Source organism: Mandrillus leucophaeus, unplaced genomic scaffold (assembly GCF_000951045.1).
Source record: "Mandrillus leucophaeus isolate KB7577 unplaced genomic scaffold, Mleu.le_1.0 Scaffold144, whole genome shotgun sequence".
NCBI classification, from domain to species: Eukaryota; Metazoa; Chordata; class Mammalia; order Primates; family Cercopithecidae; genus Mandrillus; species Mandrillus leucophaeus.
Window position 1 is genome coordinate 2,430,539 of NW_012101410.1, and position 20,416 is coordinate 2,450,954.

At 35.6% G+C, this 20,416-nt stretch overlaps 1 protein-coding gene across 3 annotated transcripts in view; it reads right to left on the reverse strand.

The window, feature by feature from the left end:
* Positions 1–917: 917 nt before the first annotated feature.
* Positions 918–20,416, reverse strand: part of GALC (galactosylceramidase) — a 57,109-nt gene continuing 37,610 nt past the window's right edge. For all 3 annotated transcript variants that reach the window (XM_011974280.1, XM_011974279.1, XM_011974281.1), the window contains 7 exons: positions 18,520–18,609; positions 17,705–17,791; positions 15,568–15,718; positions 13,401–13,581; positions 9,251–9,414; positions 7,765–7,841; positions 918–2,778 (listed from right to left, as the gene is read on the reverse strand). In XM_011974280.1, coding sequence (XP_011829670.1) covers positions 2,632–2,778; positions 7,765–7,841; positions 9,251–9,414; positions 13,401–13,581; positions 15,568–15,718; positions 17,705–17,791; positions 18,520–18,609 — 897 coding nt within the window. In that variant the 3' untranslated portion in view covers positions 918–2,631. The remainder of the gene's footprint in view (positions 2,779–7,764; positions 7,842–9,250; positions 9,415–13,400; positions 13,582–15,567; positions 15,719–17,704; positions 17,792–18,519; positions 18,610–20,416) is intronic.

Sequence of the window (20,416 nt, forward strand, 5' to 3'; positions counted from 1 at the left end):
ATATACACCATGGAATACTACGCAGCCATAAAAAAGAATGAGATCATGTACTTTGCAGGGACATGGATGAAGCTGGAAGCCATCATCCTCAGCAAACTAACACGAGAAGAGAAAACCAAACATTGCATGTTCTCACTCATAAGTGGGAGTTGAACAATGAGAACACATGGACACAGGGAGGGGAACAACACATACCAGCGCCTGTTGGGGGGTGTGGGGTGGGAGGTGAGGGGAGGGAACTTAAAGGATGGGTCAGTAGGTGCAGCAAACCAGCATGGCACATGTATACCTATGTAACAAACCTGCACCTTCTGCACATGTATCCCAGAACTTAAAGTAAAATAAAATTTTTTAAAAAGGTGTAACTGCTTATGGATTTGAAGGGTCCATGTTAGTCAGATATCAGTTCCTTCCAGATATATCTATAATTTAAATGTAATCAAAATGAAAATTCCATCAGGTTCTTTGTAGAAAAAGAGAAAATAATTTTCAAAACATTTAAAAAAAAAAAAACAAACATGTATCTGGAAGATGTAAAGAGCTCTTATAACTCAATAGAAAAGACAACAGAATTTTTTTAGATGAGCAAAAGATTTGAATAGATATTACATAAAACAAAGTATATAAATGTCTATTAAGTCCATGACATCTGCTCAACAGCTTTAGTCATCAGAGAAATGTACATACTATACACCCACAATTAAGGGTTAAAATTAAAAAGAACGACAACACAAGGCACTGACAAGAATGCAGAGTAACTGGAACTTTTAAACATTGCTGATGGAAGTGTAAAACCATACAATCATTTTGGAAAACAGTTAGTAGCTTCTTATAAAGTTAAACATACAATTAACATAAGACCCAGAAATTTCACTCCTCTGTATTCATCTTAAATAGAAATATATTTGACACAAAGATTGTGAATGTGGACAGTTTTAATTGTAATAGCAGAAACTGGTGGGGAGGAAACAAATTGTGGTATATTCATACAATGTGTGAAAACTCTTCAGAAATAAGAAGGAATAAACCACTGAATCACACAACATGAGGACAAATCTCAAATCATTATGCTGACAGACAGAAACCATTCATAAGAATACATAGTACATGATGCCACTTTCATGATGTTCTGGAACAAAGAAAACTAACCTATAGTGATAGAATTCGTATCAATGACTGCCAACAATTGGGAGTGAAAGGAACTGACTGAGCAGGTATATAAGAGAACTTTCTAGAGGGTGATGGAAATATTCTGAAACTTGACTGGAGTGTTGGTTACATGGGTATATCCATTTATCAAAACTCACTGAATTGTATACTTAAAGTGGGAACATTTTATTGTAAATAAATTATGACTCTACAATGTTAGTTTTAAAAATATTAGATATATCAGCTGGAAATCACTTGGTTTTAACTGAAAAATGTTCTCTGTAACCTTATTTATTCTAGTACTTAGCTTCTTGTCTTCAAAAGCAATGTAAAACTTCACTGTAGCTAAGCCTATGTTAGACTCTTACAAATTCCTAAAGAGTAGAATTAGTTCAATGAGTAATTCTTACAAATAATTCTAGATTTACTTTACCCACATGAATAACGGATTTGCTACTTAGAGCCACATTAATGCTTAGTATAAATCATACTACATGATAAACATGCTCACATATATTTAAATATAAACATATTTGGACTTTAAAAAGTAAGTACATCTTAGGAGATGATCCAATTCTGGGAGTTAGCAAATGGCTAAGTGCTCCCCTCCTTCCACACATAAGGAGAGAAATCATTCATCAGCTGTGTGAGTCTGTTACCAGTGCCACATGTGAGGACAGACCACAGCACAGTGAGATGAGGCAGAGGAAATGCCTACAACAGCATTGGCTAGATCAGGTTTTCTTCCTTCTTCCAGCCACCTGGAAAAATGTTCACAGAGAGTTATAGTGGTTACCAGACCAAAACTTGGAATCAAAAGAATTAAATAATGCAAATAACCCAATTAATCTGATAATATCTATTACTGCAGAAATAGCGTTAGAGGTAGTTTATTAAAGAGGCATTTTTTCAATCATTCCACTCATCATATCCTGCATTTCAAAAGTATTATCTTAAAAAGGAAAATTAAAAAAAATACTTTTTAGAGCATAAAACATAACAGGTTGAAGTGGTTTTCAAAAAGCTACTTCCAGTGTTCTTCAGCTTTCTATTATGGCAGCATCATCTTGTGCTGAAGACACTGGCTCATTTGGACACACGGTCAGCATGCATAAATACATCTCCATGATGATCAAGTTACTGCCATGTGCAGGACCGCTTGCAAGTAAGATGAAGAGAGCTACCTTAGTGTTAGCAGCAAGGCTTCGAGGTCTGTACTACTCAAACCACTCCTAAGGATAGGGCCAATGCACAGTTTGAACATATCAGGTAATGTTAAAGATTCACCAGTTTTCCCCTTGGAATTAATTCTAACAAAATCTTCCAGGATAAATTAAAAATAAATTTCTCTCCCCATTTACTCTTCATTATTTTTAGCCTCAAAAGGCTCATATACTGTTCCAATGAAACAAGAATTGGCTCTGAACCAAAACCAAAAAGAAGGGAAGAAAATGCAGAGTATTCTATGATGCCCTGTAAGTATTAGTGTGTGGCTTCCACATGAAAGTTGTCAAACTGTGCAAATTCAAAGGAGTGAGTTCCAATTGCAGCCCAGCCATTCTTCGGAAAATTCACAGGGATGTCTGTCCACAGAGACTTGTCATTCAGCATGCCAGAGGCAAAACGACCCTAGAGTAGAAAGAAACACATTCCTTGAAACCATATGAAAATGGTCCTCTGAAGTCTGTTTCTTGATCATGTATGGCCCACTACTTAGTGGAGCAAATGTACTTCTCACTCAAGACTTAACCACAGCAAAACACAAATCCACAAGTTTGAGCAAAAGTTTAAAATAAAGAAGAAAACTCCGGGAAGAAATTCTTACCTACCTACTTAAATTGTTCCCAACGTACAAGGAATACCTCAATATTTCCTGTGCTCCATGAAAATGTAAAACCAACAAAAATGCAAAACTTTTCATGCATTATTATAAAGTTTTAGACAAAAGCTCATTAAAATAAAAAAAAACATTATTTATAAGTAGTCACATGTACAAGTGTTGTGGCTAACAGCCACCAACTCTTCAGACATGACTGTGCTGGAGCCAAAACATCTGCTTCTACCTCATTGCTTCTCTAAGGTTTTCATTAAGCAGCCTCTGCCCAGCCAGAAGAAAAATAATTAACCTTTGCTTTTGTGTTGTGTTGCCATGAACAGAATATCACTTCAAAGCCATATGAAGCTCCTACCCTTAAGCTGAAAAAACAGTAACCATCAGTTAAAGTGATGATGGAGTAGGGTGCAGTGGGTAGAAGGAGGGAGGCATCTATAAGGTGTTACTTACTGGTTACTGACAGTGAAAGAAAAAATTACACCTTCCTCAGAAGCTTGCCATTCTACTTAGCTCAGTGCCTGGCACATGGTAAACAATAAATCTCAGGTCTTATTATCTTTATGTTAATACATTTATGAGCATATATTCACAGCATACTAACTACAGCCAATCATTTAAAACTAGCTACTCTCAAAAGGTAAAGAGCTCAAAATTCAAAGCATTGGGCCAAGAACCAGAATAAATCTGCTTTTAAGTCTTGGAAGGATAATGTAATGGACCTTAATGTAGTTCTTTTTATTTTATGCATGGAAATACTGAGGCTTAATAGATTAAAACTCAAAGTCACAGATTTTTGCTCCAAGTCACTTAGCTCCAAATTCAGAGCCAAATTCCTGTTACTACAGACTTGCACAGCTATCTTCAGCTCTAGAAGTGCTTACTGAACATCTTCTGCTGCCATCAAACACTCAGTATTAACATTGAGCCAAGGGACTCATATCACAAATCCCATTAAGCACAAAACCTGTGTAAGAGGACCTCATCTCTCCTGCCTCCCCAGGCTTCAGCCACCCCAGCCTCCAGGCTGCTCTTCACACAATGTCAGCTACACCTGCCTTTTGAACCAGCCATGTGGTCTGCTCAAATTGTTCTTCCCATCATTCAGGTCTGTACTCAAGTACCACCCACTCAGTGAGGTCTTTCCTCACCTCCCTGGTTAGAGAATCAGGGTAACAGAGCTACTTTATCTTACGACTCTATTTTTTCTTCATAATCATAAACTTATTTACAAGCTTACTATCTCAGGATAGGGCTCAGCAAACTATGACCTACATGCCAATGACCGTTTTTTTTTTCATAAACAAAATCTTATTGAAACACAACCACATCCATTCATCTACATATTGTCTGCAGCTTTTTTCTCACAACAGCAGCAGAACTGGGTGGTGCCAGCAGAGACCACATGGCCCACAAAGTCTAAAATATTTACTCTCTGGCCCTTTACAGAAAAAGTTGCCAACTCCTGTCCTAGAAGAATATATGCTCTAAGAGAGCAGGAATCTTGTCTATTTCATTCACTGCTGTATCCCTAGGACTTTGTAGAGTGCATATAGTAGGGGCTTAATAAAAATGTGTTGAATATAAGAATGTAACACATTTAACCCTCAAGACAACCTCACAGAAGTTATCTGCATTTTACAGATAAGGAAACGGATACTCAAAGAGGTGGAATAACTTGCTAGAAGTCTCAGTATGTGTTAGTGAGGAAATATTAATGCTGTTCTTCTGGTTCCAAACACTCCTACTCGTAAGAATATTAACTTGACTCATTAAGTGCTTACCACATATCAGGTACTATATATATATATATTTTTTTTCTCATTGAATCTTCATAAGAAAAGTGTTCTTCATGATACAATGGATGGGAAAATTGAAGCTGCCCAATATAAAATACTTGCAAGTAGAATACAGTACACTTCAAAGTCCATTGTGCAACAGAGCTGGGACACGTCACTTGACAAGTGCTGAGAAGAATTCAACAGGTTGCTGACAGTGACAAAATCCTCACATTAGCTGAAATTTGGAATATGGGCAACATAGAAGATGATGTTTTGTTTTTTTTCATTTATGCAAAGAAGATTTATATGTCAAATACTGTTTAATGCACTGGGAATTTAAGACGAACAAGAAGACAAGGTCCCTGCTCTTATGGAGCTTATATTCTAGTAAGAGGAGATGGACAGACACGCACACACAAAATGAGAGCTAAAGGATAAGCAGCATGTAAAAATTAAGCCAGGTCAAAGTGACAATGGGTGCCTGACAGACTACTTTACTGCCGATAGTTGGAGAAGACCCTCAGAGTATGTGGCAAAAGTTGAGATTCAAGAGGAAGCAGAATGCCCATAGTTGAAGAAACACAAAATAATAGGAGTAGGGGAATGAGGTGGGTGCAAACCGGCAAAGTCCTATCCATCCTAGTAGCAAGACAAGAGCCAATTTCTAAAAGTAGTGAATCACATTATATTAAAGACACACCAGAAAAAACAGCCAGAATAGTGAGGAGTGGCTGTATCAGAAGTACAGAACACAGAATGGGGGTCAAGAAGAAGGAACAGGATGTGAGGCAGCTGTTTTCAGTAAGTCCTGTTGACATTTTAACCAGGTATGCAAAGTACCTGAAGAAAATTAAGAAAATCTTTTAAATCTCATTCACCATTTCAAAAAAACTCATAAAGTTACTAAAACAAACTTAATCAAAGATGTGCAAAAATAAAACTGAAGGACCTAGTGGCAAATCTTAATAAATGGTGAAATACAGCATGCTTTTGTTCCTATGTTCTCTCATGGGGAAACACATTATTATTAAAAAAAATGTAATTTTTTCCCAAATTGATGTATAAATTTAATGTAATACCAGCACCACTTTTCAAGTAATTGAAAATTTGTTTTTTTAAAGGAAAATCGAATAATATATATAGTGAAATAGCAAAGATAATTTTGAAAAAGAAACAATGAGGAAGTTGCCCCACCAGATATCCATTCATGCATTTACCAAGTATTATTTGGACTCTTGCTCTGCCTGGCTGTCAGGCACTTTTCTAGGTGCTACAGAGCCAGCAGTGAGGAATATGGAGAAAGGCCTGTCACTAAAGGAGCTATGTGCTAGTGAAGGGAGTAGGAAAACACATTAACAATCAACAGAATGTGTGTGACGTCACTTGGGATAAAACCTTTAGAGAAAAAAAAAGCAACAGAAAGGAGTTAGAGAGTGAGATGGGGCTATGTTTTCTATCAAGTGGTCAGGTAAGAAAACTCTGAAGGAAGCAAGGGAGTAACTGTATCATCAAAGCCTTTAGAATGCTAACACCAATTAAAAGTGTGATTTCGGATAATAATAGACAAACAATAAGGAGAACAGAAAAAAGCTCAGAAACAAGTATATGCATATGTGCTGATTTGTTACATCAAAAAGGTAGCCTTTAAATTATGGGCAAAAGGATAGTCTATTGTAATAAATGATGGCTATCCATTTTTTTAAAAATTATATTCAATACTTCCCCATAAAATTCACAAATAAATTTCTGATGTATTAAAAACTTACACATAAAAATAAATCCTAAACTTTTTTTAGTTTGGGGTAAAAATGTTTCTAACCTTGAGAAACAAGAAGGCCTTATTTAAAACATGAAACATAAAGGCAATGAATAAAAAGTGAAACATTTGACAGTATCAAAATATAAAACTTATAGTCATCAAAAATACCATAAGCAAAATTAAAATACACAAGATGGGAGAGCATAGTTGTGACATATGTAACAGACAATGGGTTACTATCCAGAATACATATTAAATTCACACAAATTTGCCAGAAAAAGACAACACGATAGAAAAATGAAGAAAGAAAGTGAACAGGCAATTCAGAGAAGAGAAAATACAAATAGCCAATAAACATTACATGTGCAAGCTCCCTAATTATCAAGGAAATACAAATCATATCTATGAGTTTGGAAAAAATCTTCAAATTCAATAATAGTGAATATTATTATAATTGCTATAAAATGGCTACAATTTGGCTAGTGTAGTATAGTTAAATAATCTATGCTACATCCAAACAAATCTTCAATATACATTATTATTAATGCTAAAAAAATTAGTGCTGTCATTTTGGTGGTTGAGAGGAGAGAACAAATTCCAAAGTTATTGGAATCTGATTTTTAATTTCTATTGCACCCTAAACAAAACTGTGAGGGAGCTATCTTGGGAGAGACCAGCACATTATACACAAAAATTTCTCTGCACAGCATCCCTTGGAAGCACTGTCAAGCAGTAACTCATGATCACCCAGTGATTCTGAGGAATATTTTTATATTTCTATTATATTAAAATTAATCTGGTATTTTCTCTGACAAAAAATATTCATGGAAACCAATTTCTAAAAAACTATGCTTATAATTGAAAAGCAAATTATTCTTAACCATCAAACATAAATGTATATGACTTTGCTTACATCTATAAGCTCCATGTATAGTCTTGGTTCAAGCAAACTTGAAAAAATAGTTCAATTATTGACTTTATCAATTATGCCTCAGTTTAAAAAACAAAATCAAATTTTTAAAAAAATAGTGACCTGATAAAGTCAACTGCTGATGGTTCTCACATAGGTTACCCTCACACACATAACCACCCTAGGGATGAGTGGCTTCCCAGCATCAAGGCAGATTCCTTGTCTCTCTTCATTATATGTCACAATTTCCCCCTCCTATTTTATAACAGAAAATTCTAGAAAGGCACAACAAAAGAATATTTTACCTCCAGATCCTCCAATCAGCAATACCTACCTTAATAGTTAATGTGAGTGTATACCACGTTTTTGCTGTAACTTCAACATGTCCTAAAGCATATATAATCCATCCAGCTGTAACACAAAAAGATTATCCTAATAGATATAATTCTGAGATCTCAATCACAGAGTCATTTAATTCAGTGGGGTTCTCAAGTGTCATCTGTATGTAGTAAAGTCAGCCTCAATAGAGAGCTGTCCCTTCATTCCCAGATCTACAACTGAGTTAAGCCAAAACATTTTTCATTTAGCCATGCATTTAATAGCATATACTGAGATCCTACTCTAAGCTGTATATTATATGTGAGCTCACAACAGAACCAGTGAAATAAACTTAAAAGCCAGTGACAGTATGAGGTGTTAGCATCTATAGTTCAAGTACACATTTATACATGACTGGATTGAATACGGAAGACAAGAGAGAGATAATATAAAATTTCCAACCAGTCAAATTGGTTACATGGCAATAGTATTCACTCAGAGGGAGAAAATAATAAGTTAATTTCTAGAATTACTGTTATTTGAATGCCCATGAGAACCCCAGGATAAAATTTCAAGTAGACAGTTTAAAACAGACAGTGGGGACTGCAGACACAGATTTAAATTCCTACTTCCAGTTTTGCCACTAACTAGCTTTGAGTCATTAGGCAAGTCAATTAACCTCACTGGTTCTATGTTTTTTATTTCAATATCACTGAGGTAACTTCAGATTGGTAATGTTATGAATATATAACTCTTGTTCTAATATCCTTACTACCTACTTCCTCTTTAATTTTTATTTTATTTATGGAGTCAAAGCAAAGAGCAGCAAACTATAAAAGAGATATTTTTAAATTAAGGTAAGAGGAAAATCAAGAGACTGAGAATCAAGAAAAGTCACCACTAGTAAGGTCTAGTTTCAAAGGAGTGGTGTGTACCAAAACCAATCTGAAGTGGACACAGTTCAATCTGAACATATTTGAAGCACCTATTCTGGATAAAATATCATCCTACCTAACACAAGGGCTGTAAAGATGACTGAGAAAAATCAAGCTATTTTCAAGTATTAACTAAATTCAAAAATGAGATTTTTCCATTTTAAGCAGATCAATCCCTCTCCCTATATTTCTATAAGTACAGCAGCAACATTCTTATACTCCTGCTTTTATTTATGGTGCCTCCTGAGCATTCTCCCCCTACCACCACTACCTCAGATGGTTTTGATACTATCTATGCAAATCCTATCCTCACAGCCCAGTTCAACCTCACAATACCCTAAAAAGCTTTGTACAATTATTTTCCCTTCCACAGAGTTGCCCCCATCTCTAGGAATTAAATAACTTTCTATAATTGTAAACTATTTGGTATTTGCTTACATCTCTTCCCAATTAGCTGTCCAAACACCTTGGGATGAACTTTTTTATCACTCCCACAAATAACAAGTAGGTGCTCAAAGTAACATAGCCTATAAGTCATATGGTATTTTAAAAAAAAAAGTCACTTACCTAAATCCCCTGTAACCCTGTAAGATCCATTTGCAAAAATCCAGAAGAAAATTCCTCTGGCACTTCTAATCAAAATACCACCTTTATTTACTCTTCCTGCAATGAACACACCTCCTGTGTCAGGGGTCTCTATGTAAACATCACATTTTATAGTCAGATTCGTCCTGCAAAATAAAACGGTTGACTAATACTCTTAAAATATGCCCTTTGTAACATAGTACAAATATGTCATTTCACAGCACATGCCTCCAAACTTCTAACTGAGGTGAGAACGTGATTTGCTAAGTCTGAGCCTGTAGCAGAGATGGGCTTCAAGAATCTTTATTGACAACAGTTTTAAATGTTACATGACTTAAGTCATTTCATTGCCTATTTAAATGATTACTGGACAATAATAGTTATGATTTTTAAGTTTCCTGAGAAAATATTTTTTACTACAATAAAACAACTTCTCATCTTAAGAATACAATATTTTTAAAAGCCACTATTGTCTATGAACAAATAAAAAGTAAAAAGTTCCACACAATTCTGAGGGAAAATGTTTATTCAAATTTCCAGCAACAAAGAGAGGTAATTAAGGCAATGCTAGGAGCCTCTGGGAGAACATAAGCTATTCCAGGGCCAATTTTTACATTTAAATCCAACAAAACTTTAAAACTCCAGAAGAAAAGATCTAAAATTATTTCTCTGCAAAGACCGCAGAGTTGACTCTCTAGGAGGGCTTCTCACACCTGAACAGCACGGAAATCACCAGGAGGGCTTCTTAAACTCAGTTCACTGGTCCCACCCCACAGCGTGAGTCAGTAAATCTGGGGCAGCCCCTTGAATTTGCATGTCTAACAAATTCCCAGGTGATGCTGATGCTGCTTACCCAGGAATGCCACTTTGAGGACCATTTTCCCCTATGAAGTATCTGTCTATAAGGAAGCAATAAAATCCTGGTTCTAGGCTCACTGATCCACAGCAGTCTATCAAAGATGGGAAAAAGATTCAGCTGTCCAGGGACTGAGATTTTACAGTGAGCTCTCCTCCAGGTTTCCTCTTACAAATGCTACCAGGTACAACACTTTCCTTCTGGGATGCTACAACCACCCCAAACCAACATGATCTCTGAAAATATTTTACTTCCTACTCAGTATCTATCTGCAAGTAGGAAGAAAAAAGAAAGCCTGCACACAAATCAAGCAACATATCTCACATAAGACTGGAAACACCAATAAATCTATTCCAGAAATGGGTTGAGGGGAATGAGATCTAGAATTATATGGCTTTTACATTTGTATCTTATCAGTGAATTTTGCACAGTGAAATTTTACTATGTAAAGGAAAATATTACAAAAGTACCTACATCAGGTACACAGGGAGGACAATCCACACTTAATTATCTAAGCAGAGCTGGGCTACTTTACAGGAAGATCAAATGCTGAGTAACTCAAGCCCAGTCTCTCTTGCATGTCCTCTGACATCAGAGGGAGTTTTCTCTCCATAGATTATCACCAGCATGAAACCACTAGCAATCAACACTGGTTCTTCTATCCCTTACCTGCTTTCTGGTTCATCGTAAGTTTGAAAGTGCTACAAATACTATCAGCACCATAAAATTATTCCATTTAGAGTTGGAATGAGAGAAGATCAAACTTTTTCCTTTTTTATATACCACATTCCAGAAAAAGTGATTCTTGTATCAGAAGTTGCCAGGCAATTTCATAGATAATGAATGAAACAGAATAAAAGTGTGGTTTATTCTTCCACAGCCACAATCTCTCAGTAGTGCTGAAAGAACAAAAACTAGCCAATATATAAGGCAAATCTGATCAAAGAGAGAGTTCAGCTGTGTGCAGGTAAAGGTAATTTTGTGATTGTCTTTAAAGAATTCCAACCAATGCTCACTATCAAGATAGAAGTAGCCAGTTACACTACAATCCACCCAGTATAATCAAATTACTGTGCTGGTAAATAACTAAATCTAGGTATAAGAGAGGAAGTTCTACTCAAAACACAACTCTAAAAACTGTGAGTAATGTGCACACATTGAGAGCAGATTTACTAAAATAGCACTACAGATAAACTAGACAAATTTCCCATTTCCTACCTTTAGGAAGAAGACGATTAAAATGAGGCTGTGAGATATACTCCAAAGAGAATGGGCTAGTGAGTCATACAGACCCGGCTTCTAGCCCTGGTTCTGCCACTTACCAGTGATATCTTGGGTAAATCTTACTCCAAAGATGCGGTTTCTCAGTCTGCAAGGTGGGGGCGATGATATCTCCACCATAAAGTGGTTATGTGGGAAATCCATCAAAGTGCCTACTATTATCCAATTTTTATTCCCTCCTTTTCCTACAATAAGTGGGCACAGCAGCCAGACAACAGAAATGAACAAGGGATTTGTGTGGATCTCTGAGCAGATCTGGCTGCCTCAAATAGAGGGTAGAATACTGGAAAATAACCCATAATAGATGAGACCAAATTATAAAGGGTCTTGGAAATCAGGCCTAGAAGTGGAAAACACAGGTAGCAGGGGAGAGTCACTGCATCTTCCTGAGCAGGGGAATAACATGATGAAAACCGGGATTCAGAAAGATGAAGGCAGTCCTTTCTTGATACGCATAATTGCGACTTCCTGGTTCCTTTCCTTTCAGAATGTGTCACTCTCTTCCTCTTCTACACGCTTCCCCATCCCTCATCCCCACCTCCTTATCCACTGCAATAGATCCTAGTAAAAATTGAGTATTGCTACTTAAATTGTGTAAAATCTTCAAATATATGAAGATATGGGGGAGTAAATCTTTGAACGGTGCTATATCTCATTTCTATACTACAATTAAGGGGCTTCTCAATCTTTCTGGAGTCCCAGCCAGAAATAAGATTGAGTTTGAGTTTAGAAAGAGCCCTCTATAGTATTCAAGTGCATAGGGTATAGGGGACATCACAGAAAAAAAAAGTTTCCTATATGGTGACTTCAAAACTGGAGATCAAAACAATGGGACCCATGCCTTGGATACTTAAACCCAGCCACTGGACTTACAATAAGACCATCGTCACAAATGAGGATGCCACGAACTCCACTGCCATAATCGGAAAATCTAGGCAAAGTTTCCTCCTCAGAGACAATGGCACAAGCAGAAATTCTGCTGTGTAAAAACACAAGCCACAAATGTCATCCTAAATTAGGAAAGAATGCTTCACTGCACCTCAATAACTCTTCCTAGTGTTATAAGAGTTCCAGGGGCTCTGGATAACTGAAAGTTTCTTGAGACTTATGTCAGAGTTTGGAACTAGAATCAGGATTTCTAACGGGGAGTAAGGCACTTCAGGAGGGATAAACACTTCCTGCACACTCCACAGACAGGCAATTCAAGGCCCTTTTCAGAATTCTTTTCTCTTCCCTCTCCAGTTTCCAAGCTTTAGATATGGCTTTTTGGTGGCTTGGTATTCTTAGTACTAGCTCTAAACCTGGAATGTTTGTTTGTTTTTTTCCTGCAGTGGAATCATACTAGTTATAGGAAAAAATGAAAAAGAAACACATAAGACAGGTATAATAAGTCAGCACATAGAAATTCTGTAACTAAACTAAAGAGGAAGGGAAAGTTTTAGTTTGGCATTATATTTTATGTGAATAATATAACTTGTCTCTTTACCAGATGACTAAATAAAAAGTTAAATTCACTAGGCAACTAAAGCTGATTTGCTTTTTACTATTGCCATCTAGGGTCACCTAGTAAATAGATTTTTTAGTGACTAAGATAGTGTAATTCTATGATTGGTCCACCAGATGGCAACACCAGATCAACAAATCAACTCTCCAGCAAAACAAAAACTTAAAAACACCTCACAAATCCGTCTATTTATAAATAAATATTAAATTATAATTGGGTCCAAAAGTCCTCAGTTATTATACTGAAATAAAATTGTTCTTGTAATAATCACTATTAAATAGGGCAAAGATGAGGGAAGGACCCTGAGGCAGCAAAACAATGTGCAGCTTTGTGGTCATCACCGTAATATTCAACAACCCTTAATATTACATATTACACATCTATTAGGTTCTTGAACAAGGAGGACTATTGAAAGCTCTTCACTTCAAAATGTACCTGACAATATTACAAGGGTATTTCAGCCAGATCCACATTGAGAACATCAATCTTACCAGTTGTAGTCTCCTATAATACTGATTGTGTTGGATGCATCGGCAGCCCACGTAATGGGTCTCTGGTTGAGAACTTGGCGTAGCGTGAAGTGATGCTCACCAGGGTCTTCCATATTTGTAAAATATTCAAATACACCAGTTTGATCAGCAAAGTTTGGAGCTTCACTAAAAAATGGGTAATCTGTTCAGAACATAAGAAATTCTCTGTTTAGTATCAAATCCTTCAGAAGTTCTCCTTGCTGATATTTTACAGTATGTCTGAAACACTTCTGAAAGTTTTTAATAAATAAATAACATCTAAACCAAAGTTTAGGGCCTACATCTATAAAGATATATTAATTTTTGTATCATCATTACTAAATATCAAGATGATGAATTTGACATATAGATGCTGCATAATACTTAATCCATAATACTTAATCCAGGAAAAGTCATGAGTTCTGAAGTAAGTATGACCTAGGTTCAAATTCCAGCTCAGTATGTTGCCCTGAACAAGTTATTTAACTGCCCTGCATCTAAAGTTTCTTCATTTCTAGGTTTGCAGGAGGACAAGAGAATTAAAGAAAAGATAAAGTGTACATAAGCCAGCATCTGGCAAGGGCTCAATAAGGGATAGCTTCATTATTTCTAATATCTGTCAAGCAAGGTTCCAAATCATGGGTCACAATCACCTGCCAAAAGAGCATAAGAAAAGCTTACTATATGAAGCATAAAATTTACAAATTTTCTTCTACTTCTAAACTGCAGCAAAAACCAGTTTGGGGCCTAAGTTATCAATCCCTTTTTAGTTTTACTAAATTAAATTTTAGTCTTAACAATAATGAATGCTGTAGAGGAGAAATTTTAGTTGTAATATCTTATAGCTCTTATACCTCATGCTTTTCTAAATGTTTTTGCATTCATTACCTCATTTGAGACATTTAGAACCCTAACAAGTATCTCCAGAGCCTAGTTTATAATATTTAACTTTAGTTTTAAATTTATATTGTAGCTCATAAAGTATTACATTTTATATCTGAAGGTTTGGAATTGCCTCTTGGTCTTCAGGGTCACAAAATATTGGTCTTGGTGCTGGCAGTTCTTCAATCTCATTAACTAGGCCATATCCCACACAAATTCCTCACTTACTGAAGGCAAAAGTCACCTTTGCTAACAGAGAACCAACCAAGCAACAGATTTTAAAGACCTATGTTTCACAAAATTAATGGGTTTATCTAAGAGGCCATTTCAAAGAGCTGGAGAAAAACAAATCACCAAGCTCCCCCTGAGGGTCACTGTTGTCTGTATTATAGTTGAGAGGACTCCACTACACAGTCCAAAAGGCCTTCTACTCCAGCCAACTAGATCATTTCCCGAGAAAGAAAGGTGAGACCCTGCAGCAGTGACTGGGAAAGGGTGATAGGAGTGTCTACCTTTAGTGGAACAAGCAGCTCTGCAGCAAACAGGAGGTTCAAGTGATGCTCCAGCAATGCCAGTTCCCTCCCTATTACTCTCCTGCTACAGACTGTAAGAGCAGATTACAAAGCCACCTGACCCTGTCTGTGAGACCCATAAACCTATAGAACACTACCAACTAGTCAACAAATTTTGTTACTTACTGACTAGGAATATAACTACAGTGACCATATCTTCTAACTGTTTTCCAAGTGGTTTTCCTAAATCACCTATAACCAAAAACTTTTCTAAGAACTTTAGGATAGATTTTCCTAGAAAATCAAGAGAGCTCAATAAAAATCTCGGAGGCACAGGATAGTATATGAGTTGGATCACCCAATGACAACATAACTGCCCATAAGCACTCAGTTCACTAGCACTGCGGAAAGACACATATAAATGTGTCTTAACCTCCACACAGAAGGAAGATGTCAGTAATGGCTAATGGGGCAGTAGCAAAGTTACAAAGTTGAAGTTTCACCAAAAGCAAATTAGAATTATAACTTTCATTCTAACGATGAACTCTATATTTTTTTCTGAAACTGAAAAATACAGGATCCTCAAATTTAGATTTACCATAAAGTAATATAAAAAATTAGCCCTCCTTTTACCACATGAGATGTAGGAGCTAAATGAATGTGCTTTTGACAGCCACTCCATCATGCACCCAGTATGACAGGTAGAAATCAACATACTATAGAGACGAAGTTAAGTTTTAGTGAAAAATACTCACCAACATTGAAATCATCCTTATAGGTACTTGGGAAGCGCTGGGATTTTGGAGGAGGCAGGTAGCTGCCTTTGCGACCAGTGGTGAGAGTGGTGAGTGTGAACAGCTCATCTTCTTGCAGTTTCAGTGTGAAACTGCCATTGCTGTCGAGGAGCTGAAAAAGAAGACACTACTGTATTCAAGACTGGACAAAATAGCTTTTGTAAAAAATTAGCTTAAAGAAAAGTCCAAATCATTTCTGTTAGAACTTCCTAAACATTTGTGGAAAACTGACCAATACCAAGGCCCTTGGAATCTTTTTTTCCTAAGTATTTTAGAAAACTTCATAAAATTATGCTTTATAATTTTCAACAACCTTAATTCATGGAAGGAAGGACTAAATAATCTCAAAATCTATTTCTATTAGCCTATTCTTTTCCACTACACAGTAAGCTCCTTAAAGCTTGGATATATTCAATACATGCAACTAAGAGACCTGCTTTTTTCCCTCTCAGTAGTTTTACTAAGGTAGAAAACTCCATAAAATATCACTGTTGATCCAGTTGTTAATCACAGAAATCCCTTTACAATTAAGAGAGGAAAATCCTCCTCATTTTATGTTCAATATATATTTCAACTAGCAAGTTAGGCTTATGTCACACTTACAGTCTTGGCAACTTAATCTCTTTAAGCCACAATCTCCTCATCTACAAAATGAGGAAAAAGTACATACCTCATAGAGCTGTTGTGATGATTAAACCAGATAATGCTTTTAAAGTGCTAAGCCCAATGTGCGACCAATGGGATACACTCCCAATATCAAAGCTGCTCTATGCTAAATGTAGACCTCTGAAGACACTGGAATCCTTTGCATAATCACTGAAGGCATTAAATCTATGCCCATTTTATGAAATTTGAACCTGTTTTTTCTACTTTGAATTAAAGGAGTTATTATCCTTGTTTTAACGGTAGGTTGATGATCAGATCTATGAAATACCTGATGTTATATTCAGGTTGAAGAATAACCCCAAATGACATTATTTTTCTTATGGGGAAAATCAATTCTATTATGCTATTCCTAGCAATTTTGTTACACAAAAAGTAGGAACCTTTTTTTCAGAACTTAATATATAATAAGGTGTTTTATCACTATTAGTGACTAGTTGGTTATCAGAACATTAATAATAACCAGAAAAAGTGGTAGATTTGTGTCAATTAAGTGAAATAACGTGCTTGTTTGGGTCAATTCGTTCTTTGAAACCTTTCCCCAGAAACCACCATGAATGAAGCACTGTGGGAAGCACTTGAGATATAAAGCTAAAGAAAGCAAGGCTCAGTCTTCAAGGTGTCTGGTGGAGCAGGACAAGTGTTTAACTAGGTAAGCACATGGCCCCAGGTGAATATGAGCTAAGACTGGTGAGGAAGCTTCAGAGCAAGAGACACTTGAATTGAGTCTCAAAAGATGATAAAGATGAGGAGAAGTCATTCTATGCAAAGAAAACAGTATGCACAAAGTCACAGAAGTAAATAAACAGGCATGCTACGCTTTGAAAAATATAAGTTTAGTCTGTGAAGAGAGGCCACTTTAGTAGGACACACATCTAGGAAGAAGACCAGTCTTCTACCTCCTGGGAGGATAATGAGGGTCATGTGCTACACTAAGGAATGTGAACTTCTAAGAAAATAAATCACTGAGCTCGTCTGAGCACAGTGGTCACAAAAATCAGATCTGCATTTTTGACACTTCACTCTGTAGATGGGTGACCTGGAAATTCAGACTGGAAAAACAAGAGGCAGTTTCTGAAATCCAGGAGAGAGATAATGAAGAACTGAAACAAGAAGTAACAGAAGTAACAGTGGTAATGGAGAATAAGGAGTGAGTAAGAGAAATTTGTGGATACAATCGTCTATATTTGACCACTGGTGGGATACAGAGGGTGAATGGGAAAGACAGAGAGTCTCAAATGGGACTCAAATTTCCGACCTGGGCAGTCAGGTGATGGCGTCACCATCCACCAAGACAAACTAAATGTCTAAGAGCTGAACACATCTATAAACATACAAACATAAAAATAAAAATTATTAATTAATGAAATTTCTGTTCCCTTTTACTGTTTTACTGTTGTAATACCCAAAATATAACAATTTACTTTAAAATTACCCATAGAGAATCCAGCTGCTTAAAAAGAAATCTTTCAGATGTTTTTCCAAGTTTGGTATACCACACCTGTAGCTCTGGTATTTCACTCTGTAAAGAAAAGACAAAAAAGCATGGCTGAGTAATTCATCACATCCTCTTTGAGGATTTCCAAACTCAGTACCAGCAAGAATGTACCAATGACAATATTATCTCTATTTATCAGGAGAACCACCTCAAATATTAAATAATAATATTTTTAAAAATAGGAAAACATTGTTCAAGCAAATACTTTATTCTCTAAACACTAAAGAATTTTGGCAAATGATTAAAAAAATCACAGTGTCTTTGCTTCAAAAACATTCATTACTGTACCTGTGTAAAAACCTTTAAATTAAAATAACTTTCTGGTATTAAAAAACAATTCTTATGCCATTAGTAATCAGAAAGGGTACTGCAGTTTCTCAATTCAAACCTAACAATTCACAGAAATAGCAAGTATCTGGTACTTTTTAAAAATATTTTTGGCATAGTATACTGTAAATATCAATGCTTGAAAGTTCCCTAGACCATACAATGCTTCTACCACCAAGAACAACTTTCTGGCAAGTGACTTTTGTAAGTGTTCCTCAAAGTCACAGAGCATTTTACCTCCTACTGGCTTCTGTCCTGTTAGATTAAAACAAGTGAGAAGACAGAAGACACCAGGGCCTCTGTCAATTCATATGCAAACTGTTAATAGTTCATAATATGAGGCTCCACTTAAGAACTACTGACCTGTGATAGAATATACAAATTCTTAAATCAAAACCAAAATAAAGTTAAACATATTTACTTACAAAAGATCCCTTAAGAACAAAGGTAGCAAATTGTTGTGACACATTAAAATAAGGAAGAAATGGCCGTATGCACTTAGAATGTTTATGACTCTGAAAAAAAAATCACATACATTATCCAAATGATGTATAAGCTACCTTAGGGGAAAAAAAGTTCAATAGTTAATGCCCAAGATTAACAGAAATTAACATATACTAAATAACAAATATGAGTTTATTTCACATTTTTAAAGACTTTATTATAATATTATCTTTACTGAATGTGTATTGTATGTTCCTAGTCAAATGCAAAGGTCAGTGGCATTTCAACTGGATCAAATTTTGAATTCATAGCTAAACTGTAGAAACATATGGCACGCAGATTAATTTTTTGTTATAACTGTTTTCCAACTAAAATACATCAAATAAAAAGCAAAAGCAAGGCTGTTTTCACTGAAAAGATATCTCATCTACATATAACTTTCATTCTCATGTAAGAAGTAAAATATATATATATATAATGGATGTGTATATATATAGTATACATAGATATCAAATACACACTAAGGTCAGCTAAATATATGTAACATAGTTCTCACACTGCCATCATTTTTTACTAAATAGTCACTACTATGGGCTGGGATCAAAAGAAGTATGAGATATAATCCCTACTTTAAGAGATTCCACAGTCACAGAATACTTACAGTACAGTTTTATTTCAGGCTTTGCAGACAATTAAAAAACCACTTTCATAATCAGAGATTTCAATACCCATCTCTTAGTAATTGATAGTACAACTAGATGGACAATCAGCAAGGATATAAGAGATTTGAACAACACTACCAAACAAAGTGCCTTGACATCTATAAATGACTACATCTAGCAATAGCAGGATGCAAATTCTTTTCAAGTGCACATGGAACATTGACCAAACTACACCATACTCTGATCCATGAAGCAAGTCCTCATAAATACAGGAAGATTCAAGTCACAAAAAGTACTTTTTAAACCACAACAGAATTAAATCAGAAATGAATAACTGAAAACCTTCTGGAAAAGTCAAAAATATTTACAAACTATCAAATTTCTAAATAATCAATAGATCAAAGGCAAAATAAAAAGAGAAATTAGAATTTTCAGCTTTATGAAAATGAAAACACAACATATCACAATTTGTGATATGCCACTAAAGCAATACTTGGGAGGACATTTACAGTACTAAATACCTAGATTAGAAATCAAGAAAGGATTTGAGAGTTCAGCTTCTGTCTTGAGATACTAGAAAAATAGGAGCAAATTTTAAAAGATTATAAATTGGGTTCAGTGTATACTGCTCGGGTGATGGGTGCACCAAAATCTCACAAATCACCACTAAAGAACTTATGTAACCAAATACCACTTGTTCCCCAAAAAACTGTGGAAATAAATTTTTTTAAAAAAGTAAAAATAAAAATAAACAAAAAAACAAAATAAACAAGGAAAATAATAATGAGCGAAGAAGAATCAATTAAACAAAAACAAATTTAAAAACCACAAGAAAATAATAAAACCAAAAGCTGATCCTTTGAGAAGATCAATACAGTTGAAAAACTTCTGGCCAGACTAATAAAAGATCAGGTTGACAGAAAACATACATTTCAACAATAAGAAAGGTGACATCACTAGAGATTAGAGATTTACCTAAGGGGACAGGCAAGGCATGAAATAGCTTCAAACCTTTTCTTAAAGGAATTGATATTTGACACAGAGCATAGAGACGTTTAAGACTAATGTTGCTCTAAAATATAATGGAGGTTTTGGTGAAAAGAAAATAAGAGACCAGTAGCTTCACCATAGGCATAAGCTAAACCACAGCCCAGCCTAGCATCCTGTTGAGAACCAAAAAAAAAAAAAGAAAAGAAAAGAAAAAAAGTGACAGTTA